The sequence below is a fragment of the Helianthus annuus genome, chromosome 5, assembly GCF_002127325.2.
Source record: "Helianthus annuus cultivar XRQ/B chromosome 5, HanXRQr2.0-SUNRISE, whole genome shotgun sequence".
Lineage (NCBI taxonomy): Eukaryota > Viridiplantae > Streptophyta > Magnoliopsida > Asterales > Asteraceae > Helianthus > Helianthus annuus.
This window is the reverse complement of record NC_035437.2, coordinates 13,756,497-13,770,401: the sequence shown is the minus strand read 5'-3', so window position 1 is coordinate 13,770,401 and position 13,905 is coordinate 13,756,497. Positions and strand designations below refer to the sequence as shown.

Here is a 13,905-nt window from a genome sequence, read left to right as displayed (position 1 = left end):
CATCATCCATATCCTGGCTCCTGCTATTGAAAATCGGGAGGCCTTGGAAATAGAAGAGGATACTGCAGTGATCCCTAGTGAGGAAACACAATCTTATTCAGGATCATGGATCTCACCAATCATGAGATACTTACAACACGGGGAAATTCCTACAGGAGAAAATCAGAGAGCCTTCAGGATTAAGGTATCCCAATTCACAATCTTAAACAATATGCTATATAAACGATCTCTTGCAGGACCATATTTAAGATGTATCGAGGATCCTGAAATTCAAGATGTATTGAGAGACTTCCATGAAGGAGATTGTGGAAACCATACTGGGGGCAGGGCATTGTTCTCAAGGATCCTTAGAACAGGATACTACTGGCCAACTATGAAAAAGGATGCTCTAGAATATGCTAAGAAGTGTGATCCTTGTCAAAGACCTAGCAATATCCTTCATCAGCCGGCTGAATTTCTACATCCTATACCATCCTCTTGGCCATTCATGAGATGGGGGATGGATATAGTTGGCAAGCTCCCTAAAGCACCTGGTGGAAAAGTATTTATGCTTGCCATGACCGACTACTTCTCTAAGTGGATAGAAGCTGAAGCTTTTGCTCAAGTCAGAGAAAAGGAAGTTATATCCTTTATTAAAAGAAACATTATAACTAGATTTGGCATTCCCTCTGAAATTGTATGTGATAATGGTTCCCAATTCATTGGGAGCAGAACCACTAACTTTTGTGACAGTTGGGGAATTAAGATGATAACATCAACACCAGTCCATCCACAAGCCAATGGTCAAGCAGAATCATCCAACAAGATCATCATCAACAACCTGAAGAAGAAGCTAGGATCCAAGAAGGGGAAATGGGCAGAGGAATTGCCTTATGTGCTATGGGCTGATAGGACAACTCCCAAGAATGCCACTGGTCAAACACCCTTCTCTTTAGTATTTGGGGCAGAAGCAGTGATCCCAACAGAAATGGTGATTCCAACTGCTAGAACAAGTACTCGTGATCCTGAAGAGAATGCTGCAATCTTAACTCAAGACTTGGATACTATTGAGGAAATCAGGGATCTGGCTAGGATACGGATGGCAAGCTACCAACAAAGAATGGCTGGTGCTTACAATAAAAATGTCAGGATAAGGAAGTTCCAAGTCGGGGATATGGTGTTGAGAAAAGCATTCCAAAATACCATCAATCCTGCTGATGGGAAATTGGCACCAAAGTGGGAAGGCCCCTACTTGATTGAAGCCGAAGCAGGAAAGGGGGCATACAGATTGCTAACCATGGAAGGAAATTTGTTACCAAGAGCCTGGAATGCTGTTCACTTAAAGAAATATTTCATGTAAGCAGGATCCTTCTGATACATATGATCCTTACATTGAAGGCATTCCCGAAGGATCCCAGCAATGTCGATGATCCTCACTCTGGTAAAATCCTTATCTTAAAACTATTCCATTTCCTTATTTTTTACCTAAGGATAAGGATCATGTATCCTTCATCCTCCTCTCACGAGAATTTGAGTTATGATAGTCCAGGTATCCTCAGCATATCGTTAAAGATCTTCAAAAGCACCTCAGATCCTTGGGTTCAACCCCAGTTGTCCTTGGGCTTATCCCCAGTTTTCGCCAGTAGCGCACGATGATCCTGGTATAGTTCACGTCTTTGGGACCAGTACCCACTATCGGGGCTGACAACCTCATCGTACTGGCTATACCCAGGATCCTACGTATAATGGTAGACGTACCATACATCCGTTCCTAAGGTTTCTAACGTTTTCATGTTAGCTAAGGTTTTGACATTTTCATGTCACTAAGTTTGGATAGTCGCCAGTAAGGGCCATACTCCAGTTTACATACGACCCTTGGGCTTGTCCCCAGTTATCCTTTGAGCTTGTCCCCAGTGATCCTTTGGGATCATCCCCAGTTATCCTTTGGGCTTGTCCCCAGCTACTAATTTATCTTTTACATTGGCTTAGTCCCAAGTTATGTTCCATTTTTTCAGGTTTTCGAAGTTAAACAATTAAGGATCCTTAATCCTTATTATCCATTAAAATTTCACTTACGATTACCCTGATCAAAGGATAGGATCCTAACTTGGATCCTCAGGTATGATCCTTGACTATTTTGATTATACTCATTATTCTGAACAACCCTTACACTTTGACAACTAAGCCTATGATCCTTGAAATAAACTACCCTGAAAATTTTCAATGATAGGATATTTGATCTAGGATCATATCCTAAATTTCTTAAACATGATTTGCTCAACTTTTGTTACTCTAACAAATATGTTTCTAAAATAATTGGACAATAAGAGGATAAATAAAGGATAACAAAACAAGGTAAGCCAGAAAGATTAAAGTTATTTTATTAACAGAGGATCTTAAACCCTTTCAAAAGTTGTCAAAATTGCCAACCCACGTTTCTACCAGCAAAACGTGGCCCGTCCACATGGGTTGGCAAAGGGTGTCCATTGTCTATGCGGTCATAGCAGGTGCAGGAAATTAAAAGCGGCAGGATCACAAAGGCTTCATCCCCCAAACAGAGGATCCCTCCACCATTTGCGATCCTACCTATTGTCCAAAGGATCCAGGATCCTTAACCCTAAAAACTATTGTTTAAGTTACAGACCATAAATTGTTTCAAAACATCAACAACCACAAAAACCACTATCAAACTTAAAAAAATTGGGCTCCGGCCTAGTCTCGAAATATCCATCATCGCCCAATCCTGCAGCTCAAACCTTCGCTGCTCCATCACCACCGGCTCCACTAGCTTCTCCACCCTGATCCTCGCCAGCATCACCACCTTCCAGCATTGGGATATCCTCAGCTTCATCATCATCCTCCAACTCCGCCAGCCTTGCCTTCCAGCCCTCCACATCCCATGTGCTCTTGTCAAAGGCAGGATCCTGAGCCTCTGTAGCCATCTGCAGTTGTATCTTATACATAGCTATTGCGGCAGAGACCTTGGCATCCTGGGTGATCTCCTGCTTCTCGCCATCCATGTTGATCAGCATTTGAGCCGCCTCATCCTTTGTAGCCCGGAGTTCCTTCTCAAGATCAGCTATCTTAAGATCCTTCAACACGCCCATTTGTTGGAGGTCGGCGATTTGGCGATCCTGATCCTCGACGTGGCCAAGGTAGGTTTCTATTTCAGCAATTTTCTGCAGAAAGGGAAAAAGGTAAGTTCAGGACCAGGTGATCCTCAAAGAAGCAGGATATACAAGCAGGATATTCAAGCAGGATACGCAGGCAGGGGCAATGATCCTTACTTCATTAACATAATCAAGAAACTGCTGGCGAAGCAGGGGAAATCCTTGAAGATCCTCAGAGGCTTTTCTCTTCTTTCCCTTACCCCTAATAGGTGCTTTAGGGGCTGAAGCAGAGGGACTAGCAGCAGGGGTCTTCTTCCTTGAAGACTTGACATTGGCAAGATCATCAATACCAAACTTGGAGGCGGACTTGACAGATTTCCCAGCACCTACACAATCAAAATAAGATAAGTACCCTAACTAATTTAACAATCTTACATAAAACTACTTTTTAAATGAGGATACTTACTTGACATTGTGGCAGATGCGGAGGATACTTCCTGTGAATCTTGGATGGTGACTTGAAAACTTCTGGTCTCAGGATCAAGCTTTTTGAAGGCTAGAACTCTCTCCCTTGCAGCAGGGGTCAACTTGAGATGAGCAACGGATATAGCTGCACAAAAGACAAAGAAGACATTAGTGATCCTTATCATAAGGAACAAGTCTGATGGTGATCCTTCCAGGATCCTCTGTCCTACCATGAGTAGCCCACTCCTTGGGCAGATCATTCCCATTAGGGATGGAATCCCTCCTAACAAAGAAGAATCGTCGCTTCCAGTTCGTGTCATTTTTGGTGACCTTAAGAACAGGGTGATCCTCTCCGGCTTTCCGTTTGAACAGATATCGACAGGAACCAAACGTTGTGAGATCATATAGCTCAGCCAACTCCACCATCCCTAAGTCGATCCCCTCCTGCTCAATGATCCTCTCGAGGGTATACAAAACCCTCCAGATCATCGGCATGGCTTGGATATAAGATATGCCGGTCAGGGAAAAGAAGGATTGGGTGAAAGCTGGAAAGGGATATGAATATACTATGGTGAACGGAGTAACAGGAAAGGCTACCCATGTGTCAGAGATAAAATCGCTTAAAGCGGTGGGAGTGAAAGACTTGAAGATAGCGTCCGCCGGAAAACAGTGACGGATCCTATCGATGTGAGCATCAGTAAAGCAGCACCTCTCGGTGGGAGAGTCTCTAATGATCCCTTGACCTTTCAAGGGGCTGTTCTTCTTGTGATCCTTGTGAGGAGAATTCCGGAGCAACATATTCGCGATAGAATGGAAAAAGAAAGAGGAACAGAGTAAGAGAAGGGAAGAAAAGAGAAAGAATACCTGATCGATCTTTCGGACGAGATTATAAAGGGAGTAGCTCTTGAATTTAAATGCAAATTGATCCTAACTCTATCTCCTATTTATAATGATGATCTGCAGGATTGTCACTTCAATGACGTAGGGGTTGCAACGGCTAGTCCGACTTTAACGGCTAGTTATCCGAGTCGCCCGTTGCAGATAAGATCAAAGCAAAATATAACTCGTTAATTTACAATAAACTCCTTATATTTTGGGGGCAATTGTTAGGGCTGGATTTTTATAATACATGATCCTTACATGTGATCCTAACCAGTGATCCTTGTTTCTTTGGCAGATAGTGATCCTCAGCAGAATTCCAGGATCAGGATCACGGACCATCATAGGATCTTCATGCTAACAGTTGCTTTCATTGAATTTAATGTTATTTTGCAAGAATGTCTAGCAGGATCCGCTCTTAGCATCACAATTAAGGGACGCGTCTTTACAACTTTGGCATATGCTTAATCAGAGATGAACGTTGTGAAGGATATGGAAACTTGGCATGATTTAAGGGCGATAATTTAGGCTAGATTTACTTTTATTTCTAAAGGGGTAATGAGCTGATTATTAGTTTGTTTAGCTAAAATAGGCCACACACACTTGTATATATAACACTCTTCCCCATTCGGAAGAGACACAACACATTTTTCACACGCTTAGACACTCGAAACTATAGTGATCCTTGTACTCAGCTCATTATCATCCGAAGTTGTAACCTTTTTTTCTTATATTGAAGTTTGGTGATCGGTAGTTGCCATCACCCGAGGTTTTTTATGCCGGAGATCATACATTGATCAAGGGCTTTTTCCTCGTATAAATCCTTGTGTCACTTGCATATTTCTTACTAAAGTGATCCTTTACTTTTTCAACTAACCAAGCATCATACCCCGTTTACTTAGAGTTTGGTTGCATTATCCTTGTGTGATTTTTGACCAAAACAGTAGGGAAGTTACCAAAAGCTCCGGGAGGAAAAGTCTTTATGCCAGCAATGACAGATTATTTCTCTAAGTGGGTTGAAGCTGAAGCATTTGTGCAAGTTAGAGACCAAGAAGTAGTATCCTTCATAAAGAGGAATATCCTGACCAGGTTTGGAGTACCAGCTGAAATAATTTGTGATAATGGGTCCCAGTTTATAAGCAAAAGGACTACCGACTTTTGCAAGAGTTGGGGAATCAAGATGATAACGTCTACTCCGGTGCATCCTCAAGCGAATGGGCAAGCTGAGTCTTCAAACAAGATAATAGTGAACAACTTAAAAAAGAGACTTGGAGCCAAAAAAGGAAGATGGGCAGAGGAATTACCCTTTGTGTTATGGGCTGACAGGACAACGGTAAAAAAATGCAACCGGCCAAACCCCATTCTCCTTAGTATTCGGAGCAGAAGCAGTAATTCCAACGGAAATGGTGATACCTACTGCAAGATCTATCCTACAGAATCCTGAACAGAATCCTGAAGCCTTATGTCAAGATTTGGATACCATAGACGAAAGAAGAGACGCAGCAAGGCTAAGGGTGGCAGCATATCAACAAAGAATATCCAGAGCATATAACAAGAATATAAGGACTAGGAGATTTCAAGTGGGTGGTTGGGTGCTAAGGAAGGCTTTTCAGAATACTACTAATCCTGCCGATGGCAAGTTAGCTCCAAAATGGGAAGGACCATACGAAGTTGAATCAGAAGCAGGGAAAGGAGCATATAGACTCAAGAATATGGAAGGGGATATGCTACCAAGGTCTTGGAATGCTGTACACTTAAAGCTCTATTTCAAGTAAGAATAGAATTTAATTTCTATCTCAGAATGGTATGTATCCTATCTCTTTTAAATATATATGTTTATTATCTTAAACCCAATACTGACTTAGGCATCGGAGGGGTGTTAGCCAAGCTAACACCCACCTTAGTTTACAATTATTTTGCAGCATATGCTCCAGGATATAGCTCCAGGATGTGTACTCAGGATAACTCAGAAGATTAGAGGATTGGCCCCCTCTCTCACGTTTAAGGGATACTGATCCCTTCACAGGTTTAAAGGTATTCACCTTTCTCCCGAATTGGGTTTAAACACCCCGCCTGGAGCGCAAGTTATTCAGGGATGTTAGCCAAGCTAACACCCACCTTAGTTTACAATTATTTTGCAGCATATGCTCCAGGATATAGCTCCAGGATGTGTACTCAGGATAACTCAGAAGATTAGAGGATTGGCCCCCTCTCTCACGTTTAAGGGATACTGATCCCTTCACAGGTTTAAAGGTATTCACCTTTCTCCCGAATTGGGTTTAAACACCCCGCCTGGAGCGCAAGTTATTCAGGGATAGTTCAAGGTGGCGGGACCAGTCCATGTAAAAGTGGCTGACAATTTCGTTACTGTTGGCTATATCCTGAATTCTAAAGGTATATGAGGATTGATCACCCTCTCTCACGAAAGGGTATTTTCATACTCTTTAAGGTTTAAAGGTTTTCACCTTTCTAAGTCTTGGAGTTTATACACTCCCGCCTGTAGCGCATGAAACTCAGGGTTTATCCCAAGTATACTAAGGGTTCATTTCAGGATATCAAGAGTTTTGCCCTGAGGTATGTGGAATTCATTCGAGACAAAAATATGAATACATTTGTGTTTCTATGTTAAGTACAGGGGACATACGTCATACTATTCTAAGGATGGATTCGAGTTTATAAGTGTGCACTGGGGACAAGCCTATAATGAGGAATTGAAATTGATTCACTAAGAATCTCTGGTATGATCTTTCCTTTTTATTTAGACAACTAATAGGTTGTATTTTAATAAGAATATTTTTCAGGATATTTACCAGGATAAATTTATAATGTGTTCCGAAAAATGTTCAAACAAAACAATTTTCACAAGAGAAATTTATAACAACAATAACAAAGTCTAAAGAGAAATTATATTATTAACATACCAAAAGATGTTCTCTTAGTTTTACCTGATAGCGAGGCCCATCCACTAAGAGCACTAGTAGTTCATTACCATATTTACCCAACAGTTGAAGGCTTCATCTCAAACCGAGACCCATCCACCTCCAACTGTTGTATTGTTCAAAATAAACCATACTAACTGATGACCAAGGGCTTCGTCCTGAAACTCAGGATCCCTCCACCTTTGGCCATCATATTGTCTACGTGCAGGAAATTAAAATTGTTCAACAGACAAGAAAAGTAAATTGTTCAAGACATCAACCATTAAACCTAAAAAAGTGGGCTCTGGCCTAGGCATCAATATCCATCATCGCCCACTCAGCTGCCCTCACACAGCGGCATCCTCTCCTGCTTTCCCCGGCTTCTCAGCACCAGCATCCTCACCAGCATCCTGTCCAGCATCCTCACCAGCATCCGCTCCGGCATCCTTCTTGTCTCCAGCCTGGTCCACCACCTCAGCTGACTTGGAAGACTCACCGGCTTCAGATGGAAGTGGCACAGCTTTGCCTCTGAGTTCCTTCAACTTGGCCACCCAGGATTCAATTGGCCAAGATGGACAAACAAGACCCGTCTCCTTGGCCTCGTAGGCCATCTTGATGCGTGCTTGTAGCAGGGAGACGATAGCAGAAGTCTTGATTCCCTCCCGGAAATTGATCATGGCTTGATCATGATCCATTTGAACGGTGGCAAGTTTGACCTCAGCTTCTTGGGTGGCCTTCTTCAGCAAGCTCTCGTAGTGCCGGCTCTTCGCCTCAGCGATGGCACCTTGGTCAGCAACGGTGCTTTCGAGTTGTTTGATCCTGGCTTCATGGAATGCGACAGTACCACATGCATCATTGTACAAGTGGAGCAAATGCTGGAGGCCCTGCACATCAATAACAGGTACAAGTTAGAATATATATCTCTATAATGACTAAGATGTCCTATCAGGATATCCAGTTAGGATATCCAGGCAGGATATATGTGCAGGATATACGTGCAGAATATGTGTGAGGATATTACCTTGTTGAGGAAGGATGTCATTGGCTCTAAGGAATCGGTGAAGCTGAGTTCGTCATAGGAGAACCCTTCTGAGCTTGGAGCGCTGACTTCAAGGCCTTTCCTCTTTTTCGCCGTGGAAGCACGAGTCCTTGGGTTGGCCTTGGGAGCTGGGAGTGGCTTGGAGCTAGTAGCAGTAGGAGCCTCCTTCTTGACTATGGAAGGAGTTCGATAGCTGTCAAGTTCGTCAAGGTCTAGATAGACTGGGACTTTGCTGGAATCTGCACACAGGGAGTAAAATTCTAAACCTTTCCTAAAGATATCAAATAAAAACATGTATCTACAGGATATCTTGCAGGATCCTTACCAGACATGTTTGCGCTTGAAAGAGGGCTTGGAGTTGGTGGAGATGGGTTGAAACTTCTCTCTGCTTCTGGAAGGAGCCTGATGGCGTCTATTCTTTTCTGAGAATCTGCAAGAGGAGGTGCTAGCTTCCTAAAATCAGCTGTACAAGAAAACGGCAAAGTCAGTTCAGGATATAAAGCAGGATAACAAGCAGGATCATCTTTAAACCCTAAATCCTACCCTTCTTCAACCAATGCACCGGATAATCCGCTCCACCAGGGATTGAATCTCTTTTTACGAAAAAGAATTTGGATTTCCATTCCTCTTCATTCCTGGTGGCTCGAAGGATTAATGGGTCACTGGAAGTAGAATAAAACAAGAATCGACAAGAACCGTGGCACCTAAGTCGGTATGCTAATGGGAGATCATGAACAGAAAGATCAGGGATATGGTTGTTCTTGATTTGATCAAGAACGGACAAGACTCACCAAAGCATTGGCATTGTTTGGCTAAAACAAATTTTTGTGACGTCAAAGAACTCAGTGATAAATTCAGAAAAAGGAAATTGTAGCCCTAGAGTAAAGGGGAAAGCATTGAAACACAACCACTCGTCGGTAACCATGTCTGATCGGATTTCCCGATCAAACGGCCGAAACACTGTCCCTTTTGGGAAAATGCCGGAGGTTTTAAGGGCCGATAAGTGTGCACCATCGAAGGTGCAAATTTCTTTCTCCGGATCCTGGAGAATATTTTGGTGGATGAACGTGGGAGCGGAGTCGCCGGAACTAGACCTGGTCTGCCTTGTCATATTGTGGCCGGAATATTAGAGAGAATGAGAAAAGAAGTTGAGAGAGAAGTCTTTACCTTTTTCTCTTTGGTAAAAGCTAAATGGAGATATACATGAGAAGATATAGGGAGGAATGAGTAAATATAGGCTGATTGGTTACAAGTAGTCACATCATGGGTCTTATCACTTAATTGCCTCGTTCTTCGGGAAAAAATATAACCGTTAGTGACCAGGATACTTAACGGTAACATTTTTTGGGGACAATTGTTATGGGTGAAATTCTGAGCCCATATCCTGGAAAATATCTTGATATATATCTTGTTTATTGTATCTGTTTACATCCGGGATGCTGACTCAGGATATTGGTAACATCCTGAATGGTATCCTCAGGATCACTAACGGATTAAATGCAGGTACGTGGGTTAGAAGCTAGCAACGTTCATGAAGACCTTTTTTACTGAAGACTCGGTCCAAGTCGTTCACAAGAAGCCGTTGAAGCCGCATTACTCGGTCTACAACGTTCACATTGGAATATTCGGAGCATCCCATGTTTATAGGAATTTTAGTTTGTAATTCGTTACTATAAATAGTGGGTATATCAGATCAACTAGGACATCACAATCACACTCTCTACACTCTCAACACTTCCTCTCTCGCAACTTTCACAAAATTCATTGTAACACTTAGCGATCTGATCTATATCCTGCACTGTATCCTGAAGTTTAAAGCAATAAGAAGAACTAGGCAGCTGCGATTGTCAGCTCCCGAGGTTTTATGCCGGCGATCTAGATTGATCAAGGGCTTTCCTCGTACATCTCGTGTCATTTACTTTACTTTTTTGCTCATTGTTTGATCGTAGATACAGCTCAATATCCTGAGCCGTATCCTGAACACTGTTTTTCCAAAGAACCTAACAAGCATATTTTCAACACACTTTTTAGCACACTACCTCACTTAACTAATTGATCACTTAATTGCTTCGGTAATTTTTGACCAAAACATATATATATATATATATATATATATATATTTATATATATATGGAAGGTTCATTTGAGAAGAAAATTTTATTGAGAAGAAAAAGAATAAAACGGTACAATTGTAAAACACTAAATAATTTTTTTCTCATCTCATTTATTATTATGTTTGACTAATTATTTAGTCATTAAGACTATAATCCTCCACACTAAATATTTTTGCCTACACACATCAAAAGTTATCCTACACATTTCGAAATTTATCCTACACATATTGAAATTTATCCTACACAACTCGTAATTTATCCTACACGCCTTGTATTTATCCTACACTATAAATGAATTCTTTATTTTTATTTTTTGTGAAAATTATATATCTTAAAAATAAGTTACAAATTTAATATAGTTAGTTATTAAAGATGAAACTACCAATTAATGATGTATGTAAGTTTACTAATATACCCTTATAGTTACATTAAGTACAAATATTAAATGAAGTCTAATGAAACATTCCTATTGGTTGAAATTTCTTCTTTTTTCTTCTTACAAAGAATTTCTTCTCATTTGAACCCTCCACTATATATATATATAGGGGATCGCTAAAATGAAAACCACATCTAGTTGTAAGAACCATGGGAACCACTTTTTAGCCCTTAGATCAACTAGATGGATGGATGAGATTAAAAGTAGAAAATACTCATATTAAAAGCTTTTTGTCTTATTATGTTTTTAATATTTTATTGTTAAAGGGTATTTAGGTAAAATTGATTTTTTTGTCTTTTTATATATATTATTTTTAAATGTCTTTTTTGTCCCATTCATTTATTACTTTTTAGTTTTAATAATTTTTGTGACGCCCATTCGTACACGGGTTTAAAAACACATGTTATAGACGTACGAACATTTAACCAAAATTTTTTGCCATTCATTAACTTGTACAAACCCAAAATTTACAAACGAAGTTAGTTACTTAAAAGTTTACTAGTAAATAACATAATAAATTTTAAACACAATCTTACAAATGTACGACTAAACTTAAACATAAGTACAAAATGTTTTTGACCCGTTTGAACATGAAACGCGGAAACGTGATATGAGAGTGATGTGTTAGTTCCAAGCTTGGTGCCATCTAACACGATGATTTACCTACAACCACACCGAAAAATTTAGTTATATCATAAGTTAACTAACATAGCATTTAAAACCTCCCATCGAACGTGATAATAATTATTTTCATTAACATCCATTCAATCATGCTTACTAACGGGTCTTGATGTCGAACCCCTTCAAACTTCTATGTTCGGTTCGACACCAATTCCCAATTCATACATATATCATTCTTACTTATTCAACCCCTCTGCGTGAATTGAACTTCCATGTAATTTCATTTAACACAATACAAATTTATATACTTAACATAACCATTGTAAATTACTAGTATTTGTAAGTATAAGAACTTACCTCGATCGTTTGAACTTTGTGACCTCTTTTTGCTTGATCCTTCTTCTTTCACACCTACACTTAGCAAATGCATACTTAGCTTTCCATGCTTTGAACATTCATTAAAAGTCTTTTATCGAAAAAAATATCAATTGTTTTGTGCATTCATTTTTCTTTTCATTTTAGCAAATGATTCTCAACAAGATATCATCATAACATGCTATAATTCATCTTTTAAGCATTTTATCAAACACTTGGTGGGCATCCATTTAAATCCCCCAAGCACGTTATCAAAACTCCTAAGATGCTTGCCATAAATATATTTAGTATCACAATTCATTCAATCATAACGACAATTCAATCAACATAGATTCTCATAACACAAATTACATCAACCTATTAGTCCCTATTAGTCATGAATCATAGCATCTCTAGACCATGTCAAAACCCACTTAATCATATACAATGGCTCTCATGGAAATCACATTATCATCCAATTTTTCCTAATTTCATATTCTAAATCCTTACTAACATGATTCGTAACTTCAATTTACTTGACTAGCATCAATATCTTTACCAAAAGACCTTCAATTTCATTGTGGTATCAAAACCCACTTCATGCATCACAAGGGTTTTGCCTAGATCATATGCATACACAAAATACACACACACTGTTGTTCATATGTTGATTTCAAACCAATTTCTCACTTTAGTTTACATCATAGTAATCTACCCACATGAGATTGGTTAATTTCTTGTTCATCTTTCCTACAAACTTCATCAAACTAAAAATTGCAACTTACCTTATGATTATCAAACTTTGATGGTTAAGAGATGATCTTCATGCATAAGATTGATCACCAATTTCCTTCCTAATTGCTGAATTTTTTTGTGTTTATAAGATGAAGGTCTTTGCCCCTTTTTCTCTTTCTCAATCTACGCACACACACATATACACATTCTGTACACCACATTTTTTTATCTTTTAACTACTCACTTTCACACATATACGATTTCAGTCCCTATAATTTTATGTCTTGTTTTATTTTACCTCGACTATTTCCTTTCTACTTTAAAAGTTATAAAGTTTATCTTAGTTAGCTAGTTTAAGTTACTACATCCCGTTCTAAAATATCTAAATGCACATAATAGGCTTATTTAGATTTTTGGGGTGTTACAAGTCCACCCCCTTTAAAGACGGTTTCGTCCTCGAAACCTGAATACGTACAGTTTAATGACATGAATACACATTATGTAGTCCAACTCTTTTGGGTGTAAATAGTCCTACTATGAACATACATACCTTACTACTCAAACTTCTTACGTACAATTGACATGCTCACAAATCTATTAAACAAACGCTAATCACAACATCTATGCGGATGATTCTTTTACATACCAGTCTACTTGTACACTCAGGTTTTAGTACGTTTAACTATGGTTTACACAATAAATTACATCCCGTGCATACACATTCACTTAATTCCCTTCGACCACCCTACTATAATAGGCACACCATTTCTTTTTAAGCATGTTACCATATACTAGTTCCGTCACTTCACATACTTATAGTGTCCCAATGTTGGGTGTCGAATCCAGCAAATAAAATAAAATAAACCTACTTGACACACTAAATAGTTTGAGTGGAAGTCAGGTTCGTGTCCACAGGGATACAGATTAACGAATTATGCCAAAACGTTTTAGACATAGATACGGCTGTTTTGAAAGGGGGTTTTAAATTTAAACTAGAATGTAAATAAAAAAAATTAATTTTAGATTAAAAAGAAAAGCTAATTAAAGTGGTTGGAAAATTCGGATGTTAAAAACTAATTTCAACACCAGGGCAATTTCTTGATTCGGTTCGACTTACGATCATTAACGGTCACGGTGCAATGATCATTTTTAAATAATAGTTTGTATCGACACTAGACGTCACGCAGTTCGGACATCCACTCTATCTAATGTCTAACCAAACGCCGTTCGTTGATTAGAGCCAACCCGCTACTCT

The 13,905-nt window shown here is 39.5% G+C and overlaps 1 protein-coding gene across 2 annotated transcripts; it reads right to left on the bottom strand.

Annotated features, from left to right (window-relative positions):
* Nucleotides 1-7,322: 7,322 nt before the first annotated feature.
* LOC118492526 lies at nt 7,323-12,856 on the bottom strand. 2 transcript variants are annotated; one of them, XM_035990663.1, is made up of 5 exons: nt 12,701-12,856; nt 11,919-11,972; nt 8,716-8,853; nt 8,373-8,629; nt 7,323-8,235 (listed from the first exon to the last, which is right to left on the bottom strand). In XM_035990663.1, exons 3-5 carry the CDS (start codon nt 8,720-8,722, stop codon nt 7,699-7,701), a joined length of 801 nt encoding a protein of 266 aa, XP_035846556.1. In that variant the 5' UTR covers nt 8,723-8,853; nt 11,919-11,972; nt 12,701-12,856; the 3' UTR covers nt 7,323-7,698. The 2 variants fall into 2 exon arrangements, 1 of the variants encoding a protein (XP_035846556.1); XR_004894163.1 differs by lacking the exons at nt 7,323-8,235; nt 8,373-8,629; nt 8,716-8,853 and adding an exon at nt 11,361-11,603.
* Nucleotides 12,857-13,905: the final 1,049 nt, after the last annotated feature.